General features: G+C 39.8%; 1 protein-coding gene across 3 annotated transcripts in view; it reads left to right on the forward strand.

Moving 5' to 3' along the window:
- The first annotated feature begins 823 nt into the window (after positions 1–823).
- Positions 824–21,911, forward strand: part of TLL1 (tolloid like 1) — a 232,432-nt gene continuing 211,344 nt past the window's right edge. For 2 of the 3 annotated variants that reach the window (XM_003821793.4, XM_063603976.1), the window contains exon 1: positions 824–3,328. In XM_003821793.4, coding sequence (XP_003821841.2) covers positions 3,160–3,328 — 169 coding nt within the window. In that variant the 5' untranslated portion in view covers positions 824–3,159. The remainder of the gene's footprint in view (positions 3,329–21,911) is intronic. The other variant, XM_034959377.3, reaches the window with a different exon arrangement.

Below are 21,911 nucleotides of genomic sequence, written 5' to 3' on the forward strand. Positions count from 1 at the left end.
AGAGTACATATCTAATTGGTATTTTCTACAAGGGAAATTTATTTTAATTGGTATTTCCAACGTGATATACTAATTGGCATAGAGCTTGCCTTTTGCAGCACTCTTGGTTGGCTTCATTCCCTATTATTGTTGAGAGTGATGGGGTCTTGTTGTAGGTGGCAATGGTGATCAAGAGAGCTTGTCAGCTAGAAGCCAGGGCAACATCAGCACATGTCTTACTAAGGGAATCAATTTCACCTTTTTGTCTTTCTGAGGAGATTGAATTCACCTACTGAGTGTCTGCAGCTATACTATGACAGAGCAATCAACTCCTTGCTCACATACATATTCTTGCAACTTTATGTTTCTTTCATGGACAAGGAAAAATCTATTTTTAGTTTGTAATCATAACAACTATAGAGGCAAAATTAGTTTTAAAAAATGAATTTTCTTATTACAAACCTAGAGTTAGATTTAATATTTAAAAATAAATCAGGGATTAAGCCTGGGTATGGTGATGTAGGTATTCTCTGCAAGTATATTAGCTGTAAAGAAACATTCCTGTATTTTGACTTGAAGTTCTACTATGATAATCATTCTAACTCTCTGGACTACAAATTCATAAAATTATAAAACCAAATAATGAAAAACATGTTAAAAGTAATAGGTGTCATTATACATAATGAAGCTATTATCCCTATACAGTACTTTTTCTCCCAGAACAAATGAATAAAACATATTTATTCCTGCAAAGTAAGTGATGTTTAGGCAAACCACAGGTAAAACTTCTTGCAAATTTACACATGATAAAATAGTCTAAGGAGATGTTAGCAGGCATTTAGATTAACAAGGGACATTTTTAAGGTTTGGGATAGGGAGTGGGAACACTGTCAGCAGCTCAAGAGCAGGAATCCTCTAGATGACATATGCATTCTCTAGGCTTTCAGATGGGCTAAGCAGGACATATTCTCGTTGAGCTCTGCACTAGGGCAACACTATTATTAATTATGCAAACTTTTTTTTTTTGGATGGGTAAGAGAATTTGAGAATGACTCAGCAAGAGATTTCAAAATCAAACACCTCTACCTGCTTATTGAACATGTTCTTTTTAAAAATCTACTTCTGCTCTGTATCCTGGGCATTAAAAGCTTAAGATCTATGGAAGGGAAGCTCCATCATTGCAGTGGCCTCTGAGAAAGACCCAGTTTTGCAAAGAACATTTGGTCAGTTCAGTTCCACCTAGCCTTCCTATACTTTTAGTTTAAGTTGAAAATACTTGGTACTTTTTCAAGATTGGCTTCTTAATTTTCTCTAACAAACATGAATAAAACCTAGTAAAATCTCCAAACCAAAGATGACTTTATCTGTCAAAGTTGTGTGTGTGTGTGTGTGTGTGTGTGTCTACCTTCATACATTCCTCTAGATGATAACTTGGATAGGGGGAACTCTAGTCAAATAATATGTAAGGCTTTTTTTTTTTTTTTTTTTTTTTTTTACAAGTCCTTGCTGAAGTGACAGTTTTAAAGATTTAGTTGGAAAAGGAAAGCTCCCAATCACCAGTCCCTTGGAAGCTTGTTGGGGGAGAAGTCATCTCACCTATTTTGGAAACTACTTGCAGATGTGGGGAAACCTCGGAATTGCTCACAACAGGGGTTTTGCAGAGATTTCCTCTGATTTTTTTCCTCCCCAATTTCCCACAACCTGTGTTTGTCTTGAGTCTGCTCGGCTGACATGTGGTTTACCTCGCTGACCCTCCTGCCAGGTTTTACACCCTCTCCTCTGAAGCAGTAAAACATTACTGAAGCCGAAGGATACTGAGCAACTCTGCTCATGGGCGCCAGAACTGTCACAGAAAATTTGCTTCCCGAGTATTCCATCCAGCTTCCCTTCCTGCGCCCACGTGAGCCACAGCGCCAGCCCATCGGCAAGGTCTCAGCGTTTCCTGCTGCTGCAATCTGTAACCCGATTTTGGATTTTTTTTCTTAAATTGCAGTTCTGAGGATCTTAGTTCTTAGCAAAACTTTGTTGGTTAGGAGACCAACAGTAGTCTGTTTATTTTCTTACCAAAATCGTGAAGACTCGCACACTTTTCCTCCATTCCTGCGCTGCTCTAAGGTTAAACAGCAGCAAAGGAAAGAAATACACACTCGCTGTTTATTTGGGGGGAGGGGAAATATGGATTTGCAGCTAAGTTATCACGATCCTTCGCTCCACCCCCGGTCTGGCACTCTCAACTGACACGCACATCATCTATTAATTGCTGTTTGCGTACACAGATACATAATATATTCATTTTTATCTTTGGTAAAATATAAATGGAATTGTCAGCGCGCTCCTGTCTGTTTGTTTGTCTAAGGCTATCAAAAGAAGTCAAGAGAGGAGGCTGTGGTCCGGATCCTGACCCTGATTGTATGAATAAGTAAGCAGGATGCAAGTGATTGGGTTAGATGGTGCGAATATTTTTTTTTTCAAGTTAGGAAGAGGGTAAAAAGACAGGCTGGCGGGGGGAAGGCAAACAGTGCATCCCCAAATCCTCACACTTTTGCTCTCTTGCAGTCAGTTGCTTTGCTGGCTTCTGCAGGCTTTTAAGGTCTCGCGGCGTAGAAATGCCTGGCCCCCACCCCCTTCCTCGGTCTCCCCTTTCAATTCAGATGTGCTGATGTGCAGACCGGATTCATCTTCTCGGAGCTGCGGCGGCGGCTTTGGGCTCAGGCGGCGGCGGTTCGCGCTCGGCCGCGGAGTCCTGGCAGCAGCGGGGACGCGGCGCGGGAGTCCGAGCTCTGGTGGCAGCTGAGCCCGCGGGGCGCCGCTCGCCGAGCCGCGGCCGCGGGAAGTTCGGCAGCCAGAAGGACGACCTGGCAGGCTGCGAGCGCCAGCGCCGCCAGAGCCGAGTTTGCCTGCGCCCTCCCCGCCTCCGAGTGCAGAGTTCCTTACCTGCCCTCCGCCCACCCGCGGGCCCCTAGCCAACTTCTCCCTGCGACTGGGGGTAACAGGCAGTGCTTGCCCTCTCTACTGTCCCGGCGGCATCCACATGTCTCCGGACACCTGAGCACCCCGGTCCCGCCGAGGAGCCTCCGGGTGGGGAGAAGAGCACCGGTGCCCCTAGCCCCGCACATCAGCGCGGACCGCGGCTGCCTAACCTCTGGGTCCCGTCCCCTCCTTTTCCTCCGGGGGAGGAGGATGGGGTTGGGAACGCTTTCCCCGAGGATGCTCGTGTGGCTGGTGGCCTCGGGGATTGTTTTCTACGGGGAGCTATGGGTCTGCGCTGGCCTCGATTATGATTACACTTTTGATGGGAACGAAGAGGATAAAACAGAGACTATAGATTACAAGGACCCGTGTAAAGCCGGTAAGTGGCTCTCCAGGTTGGGACGGTGGCGCGCCGGGGGCCGCTGCGCTGGGTTTCCGATGGGTGGCGGTGGGAGCTCACCTGTTTCCTTCCCTCCCGCGTCAGCCCCTCCGCCGCCCCTCCTTCTCTCCCCCTCCTTTTCCTTCCCTTCCCCACCCGCAAGTGGCAGCCTCTGCGGCCCCAGTTGACTAGAGTTCTGTGCCAGTGGGATCCACTGCCAAGCTCCCATCTCCCAGTTTGGGAATAAGGTCCTAGAGTTTCTGATCCCTCTCCCCTCCCCCAGCAAAACGAAACAAGTCGTAAATATAGCTGGCTGCTGTAGGTTTTAAATTCCAACACTCAGCGGGCTTTATGCATCTGGAAGGGACACCGTCTTCTTCCCACCCCCCGCCAAAGGGCGCGGTTTCCCAGCGCTTGTTCGAGAGCGAGTTGGCAGGGTTCCCCAAAAGATACAGGAGGATGGCATTGCTACCTCGAGACACCTTGGCTCCCTCTTTTACCAGGAATTTCAAGTGTGGGTTCCAGGCTAGAAAGGGATTGTGACAATCTCGGAAGAAGTCACTTCTAGATGGGATTCTGATGCATTTGCCCATTTAAAATAAACTGAAAAGAAAAATGTTTTTAAGTTGCTACCCCATTCAAATTTGTGTCTTCCTTCCTGCTAACACCCCAGGGAAATGCAGTCGGACCGGCACTGCCTGAAGCTCAGCTTCTCGCCTCGCAGGGTCCCTGAATGTCCCAGGTCCTTCCCCTCCCTTCTACGCCTCTGGCGCCGCTGCCAGCCTCTCGCTCGCGCGGGGCGGCGCTTCCCTCTCGCCGCCTAAGGTCGGAGGCGCACGTGCCCGGGGCCGCTACCACGTGAGCGCAGCGCCTGAGGGCGCCCAGCACTGGCCGCGGCTCCTGTCCGGGCATCGGGAGCTCCTGGTTCCTTGCTCTATTGGGCTGTGGCTGAGGTGATCCGCGCTCAGTGTGGACGCACGAGTAACTTCGTAAAGGTTGCATGGTGGTTGGGGCTAATCTAGCAGAGCGGTTTGTAAGCGGAAGGCACGTTAGGTTCCATCCCAAGAGGTGTGGGCTTTAGCGAAGCGTAGAGGAAGGGAGTGGACAAAGTCAAATATATCTAGGGTTCTGCAGATTCCGTGCGGGGTTGCTCTGTGACTAGCTTTTCTTCCCGTCCATAACTAGATAAGCATTATTCATCCTCTCTTGGGCCTGGAGGAAAGAGAGGTGTACACAATGAAGAAAAATGCTGGAAATTCCCTAGTTAATTTTTACCTTTGATGACCCATTGTTCTGACAAAAAGGGTATGTGTGTTGTGTTCACATTATCACATCTTTCTCGGTGTATCCTTAAATGCAGGTACTTATTTAAAAGCCAGAGTAGCTTAGCAGGAGCCTGTTAGGCTGGAACTCAGAATTCTGATTTAATTCAGTTTTGCTGATGAATTCCCTGCTGTCACTTTTAATAACTGTATCTATTTTCCCACTGAAAGTTTCTTGGGCCACCCCTGATGGTTTGGACAAGGAGATGCTGATTGCTGTGGTGGGTGACTAGTGAGTGGCTGGGCATTCAGAATCTGTTCTCTGCAACTCCTTAAATGCACTTTTTGCTAAGAAATTTCTTTTGAATAATGTTGTAACTTGCTGAAAATTGTGCGTTTTCTTGTTTGTGGTAAGGTAGAGATGAAGTACATTATTTCAAAAGATTGTCTAGGAAAACATCTACTTTGATACCCTGTTCTGTGAAAGATTCAAGCAGATAAGTATTTGCACCATGTGTATTGAAACACACCTCAGACATTAATGTTTAGTTTCCTCAGCAAATAAACATCTAGGCAAGGAAAAAAAAACTTTAATAGCATTTACTTTTTGTTTCCACTTTGATGCTGGTTTATTTTTGAATATAGCTGTTGAAAGTAAAGCAACAATAAAACCAACATTGAATGGATTATTACCCCAATCTTATTTCTTCTCCGTTTTTGGGAAGAGGCATACCAGTGCACACCTGTGTGTGTGTTCACACGCATGCATGTGTGTGTGTAATGAGAGGGAAATAAGAATGGCCTAAGTGGAGGGCTAAGAAGTATGCACAGAATGTGAATCCCTTTTAAAATTATCCACCCTGCTTTTGAATTTAGGCTTCAATTTACCATCTTGGCTCAATACAGGCAAAATTTTAGTGCCTCCTTTTTACCACTGGGAAAGTCAAATCAAAGTTCCAATAACAGAAAAAAAATGAAATACTACATTGAAATCCCAAGCAAGAGTCAAAAAAAAAATCACTGAAATAAAGAAGATGGGGACGGGTCTGTGAAAGAAAGCCAAGCAAAAGCAAAAGAGAAGGTACTTTCCAGACACTTGGGGCATCTTTGATCTGCCCTTTCCAAATAACAGATTGGAGGGCATGGCCCATGAAATAAAAGGCCCTTTCTGAGCTTCTCTAATAGGGTCTTCGTATTCCTCAAAGTACACAGAGGCTTGATATCACAATGACAATCATGGCTTCGTGGTTTTAAAGCACTTTTGAGTGTTGGTGTTCACAACAGCTCAATATGGTAGAGTTTGTTACTCTTCCCATTTTACAGATAGGAAAGCAGAAGCCCAGTGAGGTTACATGTCTTCATTAAGATTATTCAGAACTCAATTCCAAGTTTCCTGGCTGCAAGTCTGGCTGTATTTGACAATTACACTGCATTCTTAGTTGGCCTTTTGGAGGCTTTCATTGAGATGATAACAATAGAAATTAGTCTAGGTTTACCAGGAGTCCAGACTAATAGAGATGCGATTGCTTGCATATCTGATATAGGTGAAGCGAAGAACATAGCTTCATATTTTTGAAACTCAAATCCTTGAGGACAGAGATCATAACTGGTTTGTAATGTTTATCACAGGGATGGATTACTACTGTTAGGAATTTAATATGTTCTCAATACCTTCTCGATATCTATAGACTGTTGATACTGCCATTTACAAACTTTTTTTCTAAACAAGATCAAATGTGTGTTACCCAATGAGATTTGTTTCTGAATTACAACTTTAAAAGTTACACTATCCTCAACACATTTGTGAAATAGAATACAATTTGTTTACCTATCAGAATTCTGATTTCAAGTTCATGAAACTATAGGGTAGAAAGGAATCCTTGTGTTAATTTGATAGGATTTTTACTCAGAAAGACATTATAGGTATAAGTGATAGTAGGTGAGTCAGTGCAGCACAGCTGCGGATATATTTACATAGCCAAATCCATTAGGACAAAATATAGGTACTTTATTTCTCTATATAATTAGATATACACAAAGATACAGATAATTCAAATGAATATCTGTCTGTCTTTCATCAGTGCAGTACACAATCATCTGAATATACAATCAGGTTTCTCTTACTCTTTAGGTCAGGAGGCTCCCAAGGGACATTGGGAAGCTGATGCTGCAAGAGCTCATTCCAGAGCAGAGACTGAGGTGTCCTGTTTCATTGTTGTACTATAGAAATAAGTGTGAATCTGAGTATTAATATCTGTGAGGAGCCTGGGCAAATTTAGTTTGTAAGTTAGTCTTCTGCCAAATATGTGTACAGATTACATGGAAAAGCAGATACCTGATGAACTGCGTATTAACACATACCCTTCCTTCTCTTCTCTCCTTCTCTTCTTCCCTCTCTTCCATTCCTTGCTTTTTTACTTCCTTCCCTTCTTTCCCTTCTTCTTTCTTTTTTTTTTTTTTGTATTTACGGGAATATTAAGAAAGCTCAGGCAACTGTAAATAGAATATCGAATAGGAGAAATTGAAGAAATTAGTATTTTTAATTTTGGGTAGAGGGGTATAGAATTGGTGGAGTAAGATGTTTTTGCAGAACAATATCCTTGTTCTCTGTAGACATTTGTGAACACCTGACAAAAGACTTTCTACCTAGAAGCTCCTGAGTAAATGACTCCAAATCTTGGAAAACAAAAACCCAAGCATGATTAAAGGTCAGTGCCTTGCAAGGTGAAATTTGCCTGTAGAGGAGCATCTGCAAGCCTGTCTATATAGAAATAGGCTTTTGGCATTTTAGCAAACTCTTTCTGCTTTTCTTTATAGTCAGTGCCCCAGTGTCCTAGTATGGTAGGCCTTGTGATAATTTTCCTCAGTTTATAATTTCTAGGTAACATTGCCTCATTCTTTTGGCCCTCAGTGTTGTACTTTCTAGCTGAACTGGCCATTTTCGAATTTGATGTTCTTTTCCATATCTTTATTCCATCATAATTTTAGATATGCAAACATTTATTTCTTAGTCGGTGCCTCTCTAGACTGCTGCACTCTCATTTAAAAATGCATTTCATAGAGTTGCTTCTCCTAATCTGCTTCTTCTGTTTTAGTTTTCGTTTCCACAGATCTTGATTTTTTTTTTCTCTTCTTGCCTTGGGTGCCAACTCAGAAGTCGCCAAAATACAGCGTTTGCAGGAGGGATGGATAAAGGCATTATATTCCATACACTTGAATTCTGCTCCTGGTTTGTCAGTGGTAATTCGTTAGTCCTTGTCTTGAGGGCCCACATCCGTATTTGGTCCACAATGGCAGTTACTGTTGTTAGGTGTGAAAAAGATAGATTTTTATTTCCTAAATATATTCCCTCAGACTGAGCAAGGTCAAAAGCTCTTCTTTTCTTTTCCTTTTTGTTTGTTTACATAGTCTCCTGAGATCCTCCCACGTTTTGCTTCTGGGTAGTGTCATTCACAAATTCAAAACCTAAGTGGAACCTCTTCTCTTAGCTAGTTGGTGTAATAATGCATAGAATTCTTAATTCAAGTAGGTGCCCAGTCAACCCTACTTGACTCAGTGTAGGCCTCCTTAGACCAAGGTGAAACAGTTCGTATGTGTAGAGCCTAGAAAAGGCTTTTTGAAAAAGTTAACATAATTCCACAGCTTTCCCTCTTACCCTGATGATGGCTTCTTTTTTTTTTTTTTTTTTTTTTTTCTGAGACAGGATCTCACTCTGTCACAAGGCTGGAGTGCAGTGGCACGATCTTGGCTCACAGCCTCGACCTCCTAGGCTCAAGCAATCCTCCTACCTCAGCCTCTGTAGCAGCTGGGACTACAGGTGCATGCCACCATGCCCAGCTAATTTTATTATTTTAATTTAATTTAATTTTTTTGTAGAGACAGGGTTTCACCATGTTGCCTAGGCTGGTCTTGAACTCCTGAACCAAGTGATTCTCCTGCCTCAACCTCCCAAAGTGCTGGCATTACAGGCATGAGCACCCGGCTGACAGTTTCCTTTTCTATGAAAGCCTAATATAAGCCATGTATGGTTCCTCCATCAGAAACCATATTGTCTTCTTCTATTGTGTATGCAGGAATCCTATTTTTGAACATCTTAGCAAATTTCTCTCATGTGAAATTGAAACTTACTTGCCAATAGTTAAAACAATATTCTTTGCAAACCTTCTTATGGCTATTAGTCACCTTAATCATCCTTCAGACCTTTCAATTATTGAGGCCTTGATATGATCGCTTACAGAAAAGAGGTTAGCCTTTAAATTCTTCTGGAACTCAGGTAGGTAGTATCAAGTGCTGATAATTTACCATCATTCATTTTAGAATATTACTTATTCTAATAGTTCCTTAGACCCATCTGCTTAAAATATTTAAAACTAGGACCCTCCTTAAGCTTTTCTAAGAATGCTTAGAGAAGACAGAGGCAAATAATCCATTTAAAATGAGGCATTGCACATCCTGCTGAGACCATCTGGTGTCTAGGGAAGTGGTGGGGGTGGGGGAGCCATGTTGCTCCCCTGAACTGTCAGAACTCCGCCCTGCAGCATCTTGAGCTCAGACTTAGGCCAGGACTCAGGGGCCTGGCAAGGTTCCTGAGGATGTAGGATTTCCTCATCCTCAGGATGAGGGGAGTTTGGAAACCTCTTACAGTTCTTTCATATTCCAGGATCTGGAATTAATTGTGGACTTATCCTTCCTAAATTGAGGAGTGCAGAGTCCTCTCCCCAATCCTGGATATGGCAGAATGATTTAGCAATATGGCTTTAGTGGTTTTTGTCTTTAATTATCTATTGAATACTAACACTTGGGAAGGAAAACTTAAAAAATATATAACCTCAAAGCTATGGAATGAATGACATAGATCGTGTTCTTTTCCAGAAAGAAGGAGGAGAGAATCCCTTGCTTATTTATTTCATTCTTGTCATTGTGAGCCCTAAAAATGGAATACTGACTATTGGACTTTGAGATATTGTGGACTGGCTAATGGACTGCTAGTTTTGTCAGCTCCTTATAGAATGTGTGCTAATCCTGTCAAGCTGTTCTGAAGAGCTCAACTACATATTTTGTATTAAGAAGTCTAGTAAATTAGGTGTTAATTGAAATCCAGAAAGTGAAGCAAGGTGGTGTTTATCTTACTCAGCTCTTCTCCTGCCACTTACATTTAGAGTTTAAGCTAAAACAAATGCTATCCATTGTATTTTTTAAAAGAACCTCTTTGAATGATAATAATTTTAAAAAGTTGAAATCATATATTAAATGGGTCAGAAGTGCTCTAAATATATTATTTTTTCCCAATCAAAATCTAGTTTTATGTATTGGTATGCTACTTGAAGCATTCAACTCAGTGTTTAAAAAAGACTTCAACAGTTTTTAACACACCGTACCATTTTACAAGTCAGGGGAGTTGTTACAGAGGTGGAGATAAAAGCCATATATTTACTCTCAGCATTTTAAATATTCTGTGTTGTTGAGTTTTCCATTGACGACATTTAATTTGTGTGATGAGGGAGGCAGAGATGGAGGGGTAAAAGGGTGAAATAGTTCCCTCATTCCTTACATTTCTCATCTATGTTAAACTGTCAGCACATGGATTGTGTACCACAGAGCCACCTCTGGTAGCTCCTGGCCGGGTTGCTGCTGTAAGTGTCTTCTGAGCTCTCTTCTTTGGCTCTGAGTGTATTTGAAGAGTTTATTGGGATAATCTCAGTTTCTTGTTAAGTGTTGGAAACCACCTTGGCATTAGCTCAGTTGATTGACCATCCAGAAAAGATGGAACTTTGTTCCTCTGCCCTATTCTTTTCAGAGCACAAATACCTAATAGTTGAGGCTTATGGTATTTTGTGTTTCGTATTCAGATTAAAGATAATTAAGTATATGCCTCATTGCATAGAAGTTAAAATCTTTCAAATATCCCTGGGAGAAACACCATGAATAATTAGGAAACACCAAATGGAGAATATTAAAGAAGGGAATGAGTCCTCACCTATCTCAAGTACCTCGCATATCTAGGAAGTCTCTTCATGGCTCACATCATAACATAGTTTACATTTTTGCATTAAAAAATCTAGAGCCTCCTGTCTTCACCATATCCCCATCAATTAACATTATCCCTCCTTCTGGATACGTGAGGAAAACAGGCAAGTGGTGAGGGCTTGAACCTGAGTTTCTATATTTCTGATGACTTTCCTTTTTCAAATTTCTCACACTTGGCTCTGCAGTGAGACTGTCAATTTACATGGTGGTGGACATCCATCCGTTGTGATTTCTTTGTTGAGAATGCCTCTTGCTTTTAGTGTTCTTGCGTTTTTATAAGCCACGTACTGTATTGTCAGAGTAAGACCAGTGTTTTATAATCACATGGAGTTTAGTGCAGGGCCTCCTCCTTCTTGAGAGCATTCTCGTAGTGTGAGAAGTTACGAGTGAAATACCTACTTATGGATGAAACAAACAAAAATGCAAATGACTAATTTTAATAGGATTAGAGACATGTTTGAGGGTGAATAGTGTAGGGGAGACAATGCTGTACGTAGCCTCAAGTATATGCATTGTGACAGCAGGCTTTCCATGTCCATTAAGACAGGGGCTGGGTTGGATGTGGGTAGAATTTAGTCATGAGTGCCCTGCTGCTGGCACAGGCTCTGACATTTTGTGTGGTAACATGTTGTTTCACACTTTAAATTTACTCGGAGTATTCATTGAATTCATGATGATGAGCCCATACAGAGTGCAAGAACATCCTTTCAAATGCAGGTGAAAAAAATTCAGGAAAGTGGTTTACAGTGTACACTATGTATGTAAATTATGTGTGAATGCCTTTGAGAAAACAAATATGCTGTGTGAAGTTACTTAAATAACTTCACCTTTTTCAATCCTAACTTGTCTAAAAGCCTAAGGTCAAATGCTTGAAAACTCCTAGAGATAATAGGATCAAATAAACTTCTTGGAACTCTGGCCTGGTTTCCTAAGAGGAGGAAGCCTGGCAAATTCAAAATATATACCATATGTAATATTTACTATACAGGTATTATAATTTTTTTGAAGAAAACATATTATTATTTAGCAAATTATCATATTTTCTAGGATGAAGAATTCCTGCTTGTACTTGTTTCCTAACAAGTGGTAGAACAAAATCTGGTAAAACAGGCTTCTCATTTTTTTTCTTGCCTCTTTCTTTTCTACCTAAGACCTAGTGGAAAATTTTCCTTTATATATGTATATTCTTTAGTCCCAAGAGAAGAAATAGTATATAACTAAACCTGAATGCAGTGTAGCTGGCAGGCAGTCACCAGGGTCAGAATAATTGGGTTTTGGTGTCTGGAACGGGTAAAGGAAATAATGACCTAAATCAGGGCCCCTGTGTTGCTTTATGTTTCTTTCATTTTTTTTTGAGACAGGTTTTGCTCTTGTTGCCCAGGCTGGAGTGCAGTGGTGTGATCTCAGCTCACTGCAACCTCCGCCTCCCAGGTTCAAGGGATTCTCCTGCCTTAGCCTCCCGAGTACCTGGGATTACAGGCATGCGCCACCACGCCCGGCTAGTTTTATATTTTTAGTAGAGACGGGGTTTCTACATATTGGTCAGGCTGGTCTCGAACTCCCAACCTCAGGTGATCTGCCTGCCTCAGCTTCTACTTGGGAAGAGATTTGTGAGCAGTTTGCTGGGTGAACTCCTGACCAAGAGTTAACACACAGAAAGAAGATACGTGTTCGAGGATGAAAATAGTTACAGTAAGAACAGATGAAATAGTGACCAAGAGTTAACACACAGAAAGAAGATATTGATTATAGGATATACTTCCAGTTTGTTCCAGGATGAAAATAGTTGTAGTAAGAACAGATCTCTGGCATATACAATGGAACTCAGAAGTAGCATGGGGCTTCATACACAAAACTGTATGCTTCAAAAACAAGTGTCCTATATTAAATCTTGTTCTTGTATTGAATGGCACTTGTAGCTGAGTGTTTTAAGTTAACTTTGTTTATATCTCCCAGTGATAGAATCAGATTTTGAATTCAAAACTCTGGACTCCATGAGCTGCCATGGTCTGCCTTTCATTTCCTTTCTTTTTTTATGTGGGTACTTTTTTGCAAATTGGAGTTGGTTTAAAAATTATTTTTTCAGGTTTCAAGGAGGCAGAATAATGATCTATTAAAAATGTGGGCTTTGGAGTGAGAGGGCCATGAGTTCTAATAGTAAACCCCCCACATAATAACCATGTGTGGCTTTCAGCAAGTTATTTAACCTCATTACATTTCTGTTTTCTGAGCTATAAAATAAAGGTGATATTATAATCCTCATGATGTTGTTATAAGAATTAATTGTAAAGTACACATTGCTTTTTCTGGAACATAACACTGTATTATTTTATCCACAGTAGTATAAATATATAAGATGTGGAGGATTTTTAATCACAACTACTTATTTGTGGAGAGATGATCTTTATGAAATCATTTGTGGGATAAATGTCTTTGTTTCTTCCCATGCGTAAAAACATTTCATATCTCAAGTCCTCTGAACTTTTCAATTGAGAAGATAAATCCCCCTAATAGACCTTGTTTTAAAAGATACCAGAGGCAACTGATAGAAACATTTTCCGTATGTTGTTCTCTTGGCTATTTGCTCATATGCCTAATACACTCAAAATATATTGACAATTTTCAATTCACGTTGACTAAAGTGTGAATAGTCTTGGCTATATATATAGTCTTTCGGTAATTTCTGGTTCAGATTTTGTTTGCCATCTGGATCAATTTGAAGAGCTTAGATATTTACAATCTATGTTTACACAGAGCTAAGTTTGAGCACATGGCTCTAAACTACAAATATTCATTAATTCATTAAACATTTTTTGAACATTCTTATGAAGGAAACATAGATTTATCCTTGGGGTTTACAGAAGTATGCCTCACCTAGTATAGTCTTCACATTGCCATTTGCAGGTAGATGATTGCTCATGTGTAAATAGTTGTTTATGTATTAATCACATAGTTGCATGCTAATTTATTTTAATTTAGCATTTGAAAATAGATACTATTATAAATTATGATAATCTGAATATGTGTTCTTATACATTTTTGCTGGATTTTTCTTTACTTAAGATAAATGAAGATTAATATAATATTAATATAATGCTTTGTGGGGAGCACTGCAACTTTTAAGTAAGTACTTTGTAGGCTTTGTTATTTGACAGTGGACTAGTACAAGTGTAACCAATAATTGCTTATGCAGATATTTGAAAGTAGTCTGTGTAAGCAGCTTGGTTTTAAAATCGCACAACTTGATTTTAAAATTTCAACTTGTGGCTGGGCGCAGTGGCTCATGCCTGTAATCCCAACACTTTGGGAGGCCGAGGCAGGTGGATCACCTGAGGCCAAGAGTTTGAGACCACCCTGGCTAACATGGTGAAACCCCATCTCTACTAAAAGTACAAAAATTAGCCAGGCATGGTGGTGAGTGTCTGTAATCCCAGCTACTCTGGAGGCTGATGCAGGAGAATTGCTTGAACCTGGGAGGTGGAGGTTGCAGTGAACCGAGATTGCACCACTGCACTCCAGTCTGGGTGACAGAGTGAGACGCTGTCTCAAATAATAATAATAATAATAATAATAATAATAAATAATAAAATAAATAAAATTTCAACTTGTTTCTTGTTTTCTCCCACATTATTTGGTAGAGCACAATTCTATTCTTCACACTGTATCCTTATTCTTAAATACATTTGAAGTTACCGGGTTCACTTTTTCTACATTTATAGGTCAGTAGAAGCAAAAATAAACAGTAAAATGAATGAGGTGAATCTTTATTCTTTTTACTTCTTCTGTTCTACTGTGATTTTGAAAAGTAAATATAAGTTTTGCTTTTTAAAGAATAATCGTGTCTGGGTAGTGGTATGAAAACTGGAAAACAAACTAGACTGGTAGTCAAGAAATGGAAACTCCAGTACTGGCTCTATGGCTGTATTTGTGTTGCCCTCAGGACATCCTTTGGTTTTCCTGGGCCTCAGCCTCTGAGGCTTGGAAATCTCTAAGGCTGTTCGAAGCCTAAAGCAATCTGAATCCTGGTGTCTCTGACATCAGAAGCAAGAGCTCCTCTCAAGTGGTACCAAGAAGTTGCAGTGCCAGGGGGCATATGCTGTACACCGAGAGGAAGAGGAAGGTGTTCACACCTCTGCTGGGGTCACTCTTGATAAACCCTCAGGTTTCTGACGGTTTTGTTCATATCATGGCAGCCACCATAGACCCTGAAGTAGGCCATGCAATTTCATGACTTGTCTGCCAGAATTAGCCCCGAAAGCAATCTATGCCTAAATTTCCCTCCCTCTTCCTATCTCGTTACTTCTGAAAACAAACAAACAAACAAACAAAAACTACCAAAGAGTAGCAAGGTATGTGAGAATAGCAGATATCTTACGTGTGTATCAGAGCATGTTAGTGTCACATTACCATCAGAATTGAAGGTTGTTCAGTCGGATTTTTTTTTCACAGGAAAAAAATGGATTGGTATATTGGGATGAGGGAAAGCCTATTCTGTCAAGTTTGAGGTCAGTGTTCATAATGGAGAGAACAAGAACTATAGGCAACAAAACTGCAGGAAAATTGTTCCGGCTGAAAGCATTTTACCAAGTACATGACATGTTAACAGATATATCCTTATATTAATTAATTACTTGAATATATCCTTGAAAATATACTTCTGCTTGGCACAATTGGATACTGTTATTTATCTTCATAAAATTCAGCTCCACAAACCTTTAATTTTTCTTAAAGTGTCTAGTAGGGAACTATTCTTGTTAACTCATTTTATGTATTTTTTTTGATGAGTTTAAATTTTCAAATCATCGCCAAAGCAAGTTTCACTTTTGTGGCTTTTATAATAGTAAGAAGGAAGTCCAGTAGAAATCAATAAATGAATCTAGGTAGTGTAATTGAATTAAAAGAGCACTGGATATTCTGTAGGAGACTTAGGTGCAAGTGTTGGCTGTTTTGTTTAATTATATTATCTTGGTCTACCTACAAGTGCTTCAGAGCTTAAGTTCACACATTTGTAATGTGGGGATAGTGATCCCTAGTCTATGAAACATGTAATGATTACATGTGTAAGGTCTTAGTAAACTATGATGCACTGTACAGATTTAAATTAATACAAGCACTATTTTGTATATGATATGTTTCAGGAATATGCCTGGGGGGTACACAAATAAGATGTGTTCTCTTCCTAAAAGGATTTCAAAATCTGCTAGAAAAAAAGTAACAAATACTTTAACTATCAATATAAAAATGCAGTAAACAAAGTACAGTATCCCTTGGTATTCATGGGGGATTAGTTCCAGCACCCCTCCAGGTAGCAAAATCTGAGAATGCACTAGTCCTATATATAAAATGGCATAGTATTTGAATATAAACCATTCTATCCTCTTATATGTTTGAAATCATCCCTAGATTCCATATAACACTTAATACAATATAAATGCTATGGGAATAATAATACTGTATTTTTAAAATTCATATTTTTTAACCATTGCATTTATTTATTTATTTTGGAATATTTTCCATCTGTAGTTGGTTGAATCTGTGGATATGGAGGGCTGACTGTTCTATGGTAGCACAGAGGAGGGAATGCATTAATTATGCATCTCAGGGAAGGTGACATTTAAGCTGGATCTTGAAGTCCTGTGATTTTCTTCCTGGAGAAAAGATGGGGCAAAACTTTAGAGTCAAATAACTAAGATAAAAGTTGAAGCTGTGAAAGTTCTTGAATTTTATGAAAATGCAGGAAGTGGCAAATGGTCTAACATGCATAGAGCAAAGGATGTGTAAGAGTTAATGCTTTGGCAATAAATGATTCTGAAAAATAGTGTAAAGGGATCTTTAGAGCCCAGGATGTGACCTTGATCCTGTTGGCAATGAGAAGTGAGCTTACTGAAAATCTAAAGCAGATCATTGGCTTGATTATAGTCATATGTTATAAAGATATGTTAGGAGGTAAAGAGTGAGCTGGTGTAGTTGGTGGAAGAAGTAATGAGAAAGAGGGAGGAGGGAGGCTTGTTAGGTTATAGTAGAAGTAGAGGCAAGCACTGGATGAGTGCTTGCGTTTGCACCATGTCAGTAGCCACAGAAAAGAGGGATTGGAGGTAAGAGACCAGTGACCAGCTGGATGGCTTTGGGGTGATGGTCAAGAAAGTAAAAGAAAAGAAAAGAAAAGAAAAGAAAAGAAAAGAAAAGGAGGAGTCAAAGATGACTTCATGGCTTCATACTTTAGTGACTGGATAGACAGTGATACAGATGAGCAAAGTATAAAACAATAAAAAACTAAGTTTGTGTTTTGTAAAGCAATTGAATTTGGTTTTGAGAACCCTTTGATTTGCATACAATCCTTTATTTGGTATCAAAGGTCCCCTCATGTTGTTGTTTTTCAGGCGTATATTGGTTAAATTTGGACTTTGTATGCCATATTAACTTTGAAATCAACTTGTCAAGCCTCAACATTTACATTTTGATTGCCATGGCATTGAATCTATGGATTATTTTAAAGAGAATTGTTTTTATAATATTGAACCTTCTAATCCATTAACATGGTATATATCTGTATTTGTTTAGGCCTCCTTAAATACTGTTTAATATTTAATATTTTTATCTATAATTTGTGCATGCTTTTGATATAGATTTATTCATATATTTTTATTTTTGATGATATAATGTAGCTTTAAAAAATTATTGTTAAGACCAGTTGTTGCTATTATGCAGAAATGTGTTTGATTTTTTATATTTTTACTTTATTCCAACATTCTTGACAGTCTTGTACGTTTTAATAATTTATATGTATATTCTTCATATAGGCAATCAGATTATCTGCAAATAAACGTGGTTTTATTTCTTCCTTTATAGTCCCTCTGTTTTTAATTTAATTTAATTATTTTTTGCTGTGCTGACAGCCTCCCAGTGTTGCACAGAAGTGCTGACTGAGGGCTAGCTTGCTCTGTTCTTAATTTTAAAGGGAATGCTTTCAATTATTTACCAATTATTCTATTTGGTATTTTTTTAAACATAGGCACTTTTTATCAAATTAGGAATTCTGTGTTTACTAAAAATGATATAATTATCCTTATTTCACCATTTAAAGTGGTAAATTAGAATAATTAATTTACTAATATTAACCTACCTTGCATTCTTGGGATGAAGACAATTTAGGTATAGTCTATTCCTTTTTTTACACCTCTGGATTCAGTTTATTGTTACTTTGTTTCTGTGTTTATCAGTTTAATTGACTTAAAACTCTCCTCATTCTACTCTTCCTGTTGGGTTTTATTTGTTCCTTTAATACATTGGAAAATATTTTTTTTTTGCCTCCGTAACAGCACAAGATCACTTTAAACTAAATTCTCTGCTTCAGTGTATTAGGCTTCTGCCATAATGTCAATTCAGAATGCAGACCTATTACCTATTTTGGGTATGGTTCTTGCTTATGTGGTCTCAGAAGATATTTGTTTTTCTCCCCTCTACTTAGTTTCAAGCTTCCAGAAAATTCTTGTGTGCAAGTACCTGGGGTGGTATGAGTTTAATTTTCATTCTTCCTTATACTTAGAAGCCCCAGATGCGGGAATCCCTGATTTTGGAGGGATTATTGTATTACACTTTCCAGCCTGGGTGGGCCTTGCCCTATGTCTTCTATCCTTAAAGCCCTATGAGACATCAAAATTCAATGGTCATGCCAACAAATTTTGGCAAATGCCCTCAGTTGAAAGCTGGTTTTAGTCCTCTGCTTATCTCTCTGGATTCTCTCATTCACTCAGTGATGAATATATTTCACTCTTCTGTCATCTATTGATACATTCAGGGCTTTAAAAAATACTTTATCTAGCATATTGAGTTATGCAGAAAGCTCAGCGCCAGTACCTAGTCTGTCATTGTGACAGAAACAGCAGTCATTAACATGGACTTTTAAATGTTAAACATCATCAGGGCACTTTGTTACAGAACTTAGATGTTATGATGATTAAATGGCTTTATTTGAAACTCATTTATCATTATATATCAAATATAACCCTAAGGTCCTCTCTGAAAATATATCATATATCTAATTTGCTTAACATGGGGATTTTATAATAATCAAACTACTATTTGTTTAAGCTGAATTTTGAGGATATTCATTCAGTCCTGTGTTTGTGTGATAAATCCAGAAGTTTCTTGAATTATTTGTAAACATTTCATTGTAAGGGTAAAACTTTTTGTACCTTTCACTTGAAAAGATTCAATTCAAGTTTCTTGGGAGAAGAACATCCAAATGTAACTCAAACTACCCATTGTGATTTGCAAAGGAAAGACAGTGTTTGCGTAAAGTGGTATCACAAGTTACCTGTACTGACTTGCTGCCTTCAGGCAGATTTGATTATTCTTTAACTTTGTGGAACAGCTAAGTAGGATTATGCTTTTCTTTGTCAGTGAGGTGGATTGGAAATATGTTTCTGCATCTTTTGATGCTTATTTGATACTTATTGCATTCTGTTTTATTGATATTAATAGAGAAGCAGCTCACCATCATCAGTCATTTCAGTTTTTTGAAAACAATTAATAAGGTTTCCATTTTTTCTTTATTTAAAATAAGTTGAATTGATTTACCTTGTTGTGTGGTTATTAAAACTTTTAATAATACAACTTTGACCTCAATTAATGTTTACACTCTATTAGTCTGTTCTCATGCTGCTAATAAAGACCTACCTGAGACTGAATAACTTATAAAGGAAAGAGGTTTAATTGACTCACAGTTCATTCAGTATGGCTGGGGAGGCCTCAGGACCCTAACAGTCATGGCGGAAGGGGAAGCAAACACATCCTTCTTCACATGGCAGCAGCAAGGAGAAGTCCAGAGCAAAAGGGAGAAGGTCCCTTATAAAACCATTAGGTCTCATGAGAACTCACTATCATGAGAACAGCACGGAGGTAACTGCCCCCATGATTCAATTAACTCTCACCATGTCCCTCTCATGACATGTGGGGATTATGAGAACTACAATTCAAGATGAGATTTGAGTGTGGACACAGCCAAACCATATCATTCTGCCACTGGCCCCTCCCAAATCTCATCTTCACATTTTAAAACACAACTATGCTTTCCTAATAGTCCCCCAAAGTCTTAACTCATTCCATCATTAACTCAAAAGTCCACATTCCAAAGTCTTATCTGAAATAAGTCCCTTCTGCCTATCAGCCTGTGAAATCAAAAGCAAGTTAGTTACTTCCTAAATATGGTGAGGGCTCAGGCATTGAGTGAATACACCACTTCCAAATGGGAGAAAGTAGCCAAAACGTAGGGGCTATACGCCCCATGCAACTCTGAAATCATGTGGGGCAGTCAAATCTTATAGCTCCGAAATGATCTCCTTTGACTACCTGTCTCACATCCAAGTCACACTGACACAAGAGGTGGGCTCCCATGGCCTTGGGCAGCTCTGCCTCTATGGCTTTGCTGGGTACAGCTTCTCTCCTGGCTGCCTTAATGGGCTGGCATTGAGTGTCTGCACCTTTTCTAGGCACAAGGTGAAAGCTGTCAGTGGATTTACCATTCTGGGGTCTGGGGACTCTCTTCTCACAGTTCCACTAGTCAGTGCCCCAGTGGGGACTCTGTGTGGGAGTTCTGACCCTACATTTTCCTTCCATACTGCCCTAGCAGAGGTTATCCATGACGGCTCTGCCCCGGCAGCACACCTCTGCCTGGACATCCAGGCACTTCCATACATCTCTGAAATCTAGGCAGAGGTTCCCAGACCTCAGTTCTTGACTTCTGTGCACCCCCAGGCACACCACCACATATAAGCCACCAAAGCTTGGAGGTTGCACCCTCTGAAGCAATGGCCTGAGCTGCATATTTTTCCCTTTTAGCCACGGTTCAGATGCAAGTCACTAAGTGTTGAGATGCACAGAGCAGGAAGACCCAGGGCCTGGCCTGTGAAACCATTTTTTCCTCCCAAGCCTTCTGGCTTGTGATGGGAGGGGCTGCCATGAAGACCTCTGACATGCCCTGGAGAAATTTTCCCCATTGTCTTGGAGATTGACATTTGGCTCCTTGTTACTTATGCAAATTTCTTCAGCTGGCTTGAATTTCTCCTCAGAAAGTGAGTTTTCTTTTTCTATATCATCATCAGGCTATAAATTCTCCAAACTTTTATGCTCTGCTTTTGTTTTAAACATAAGTTCCAATTCCAAGCCATATCTTTGTGAATGCATAAAACTGAACGCTTTTAAGAGCACTCAAGTCACTTCTTGAATGCTTTGCTGCTTAGAAATTTCTTCCATCAGATACCCTAAATCATTTCTCTGAGGTTCAAAGTTCCACAGATCTCTAGGCTGGGGGCAAAATGCCACCAGCCTCCTTGTTATAGCATAGCAACAATCACCTTCACTCCAGCCCAATAAGTTTCTCATCTCCATCTGAGATCAACTCAGCCTGGACTTCATTGTCCATATGACTATCAGTATTTTGGTCAAAACCATTCAACGAGTCTCTAGGAAGTTCCAAACTTTCCCACATCTTCCTGTCTTCTGAGCCCTCCAAGTCTCTAAGAGTTTCTAAATTTTCCCACATTTTCCTATCTTCTTCTGAGTCTTCCAACCACTGCCAGTTACCCAGTTCCAAAGTTGTTTCCACATTTCCAGGTATCTTTACAGCAGTACCTCACTCTACAAGTACCAATTTACTGTATTAGTCCTCATGCTGCTAAGAAAGACAAACCTGAGACTGGGTAATTTGTAAAGGAAAGAGGTTTAATTGACTCACAGTTCAGCATGGCTGAGGAAGCCTCAGGAAGCTTACAATCATGGTGGAATGGGAAGCAAACACATCCTTCTTCAAATGGCAGCAGCACAGAGAAGTGCAGAGTGAAGCAGGGGGAAAACCCCTTGTAAAACTATCACAGCTCATGGGAACTCATTATCATGAGAACAGCATGGATGTTACTGCTCCCATGATTCAATTACTTCCCACTGGTCCCTGCAATGACACATGGGGATTATGAGAACAACAAAAATTCAAGATGAGATTTGGGTGGGGACACAACCAAACCATGTCAACACTCATTCAAAATTTCCTCTAATAACTTTCAGTTACAGGGCCTCAAAGGAAATCTTACGCTTCAATTTATGGCAATGTACCTTTTAATGGACTGTTAGAGATTATAACCCCAAATTCCTCATGCAAGAGGGACCATAATGCTTTTCTGAAGTCATAAGCCAATTCCAATTATCATGCTTGACTTGTATGTATGAATAGAGATGCCCTACAAGGTGCCATTCACTAATTAATTGTGGCTTCCTGAAAATGTGCCATTAATGATTTT

The sequence above is a fragment of the Pan paniscus genome, chromosome 3 (assembly GCF_029289425.2).
Source record: "Pan paniscus chromosome 3, NHGRI_mPanPan1-v2.0_pri, whole genome shotgun sequence".
NCBI classification, from domain to species: Eukaryota; Metazoa; Chordata; class Mammalia; order Primates; family Hominidae; genus Pan; species Pan paniscus.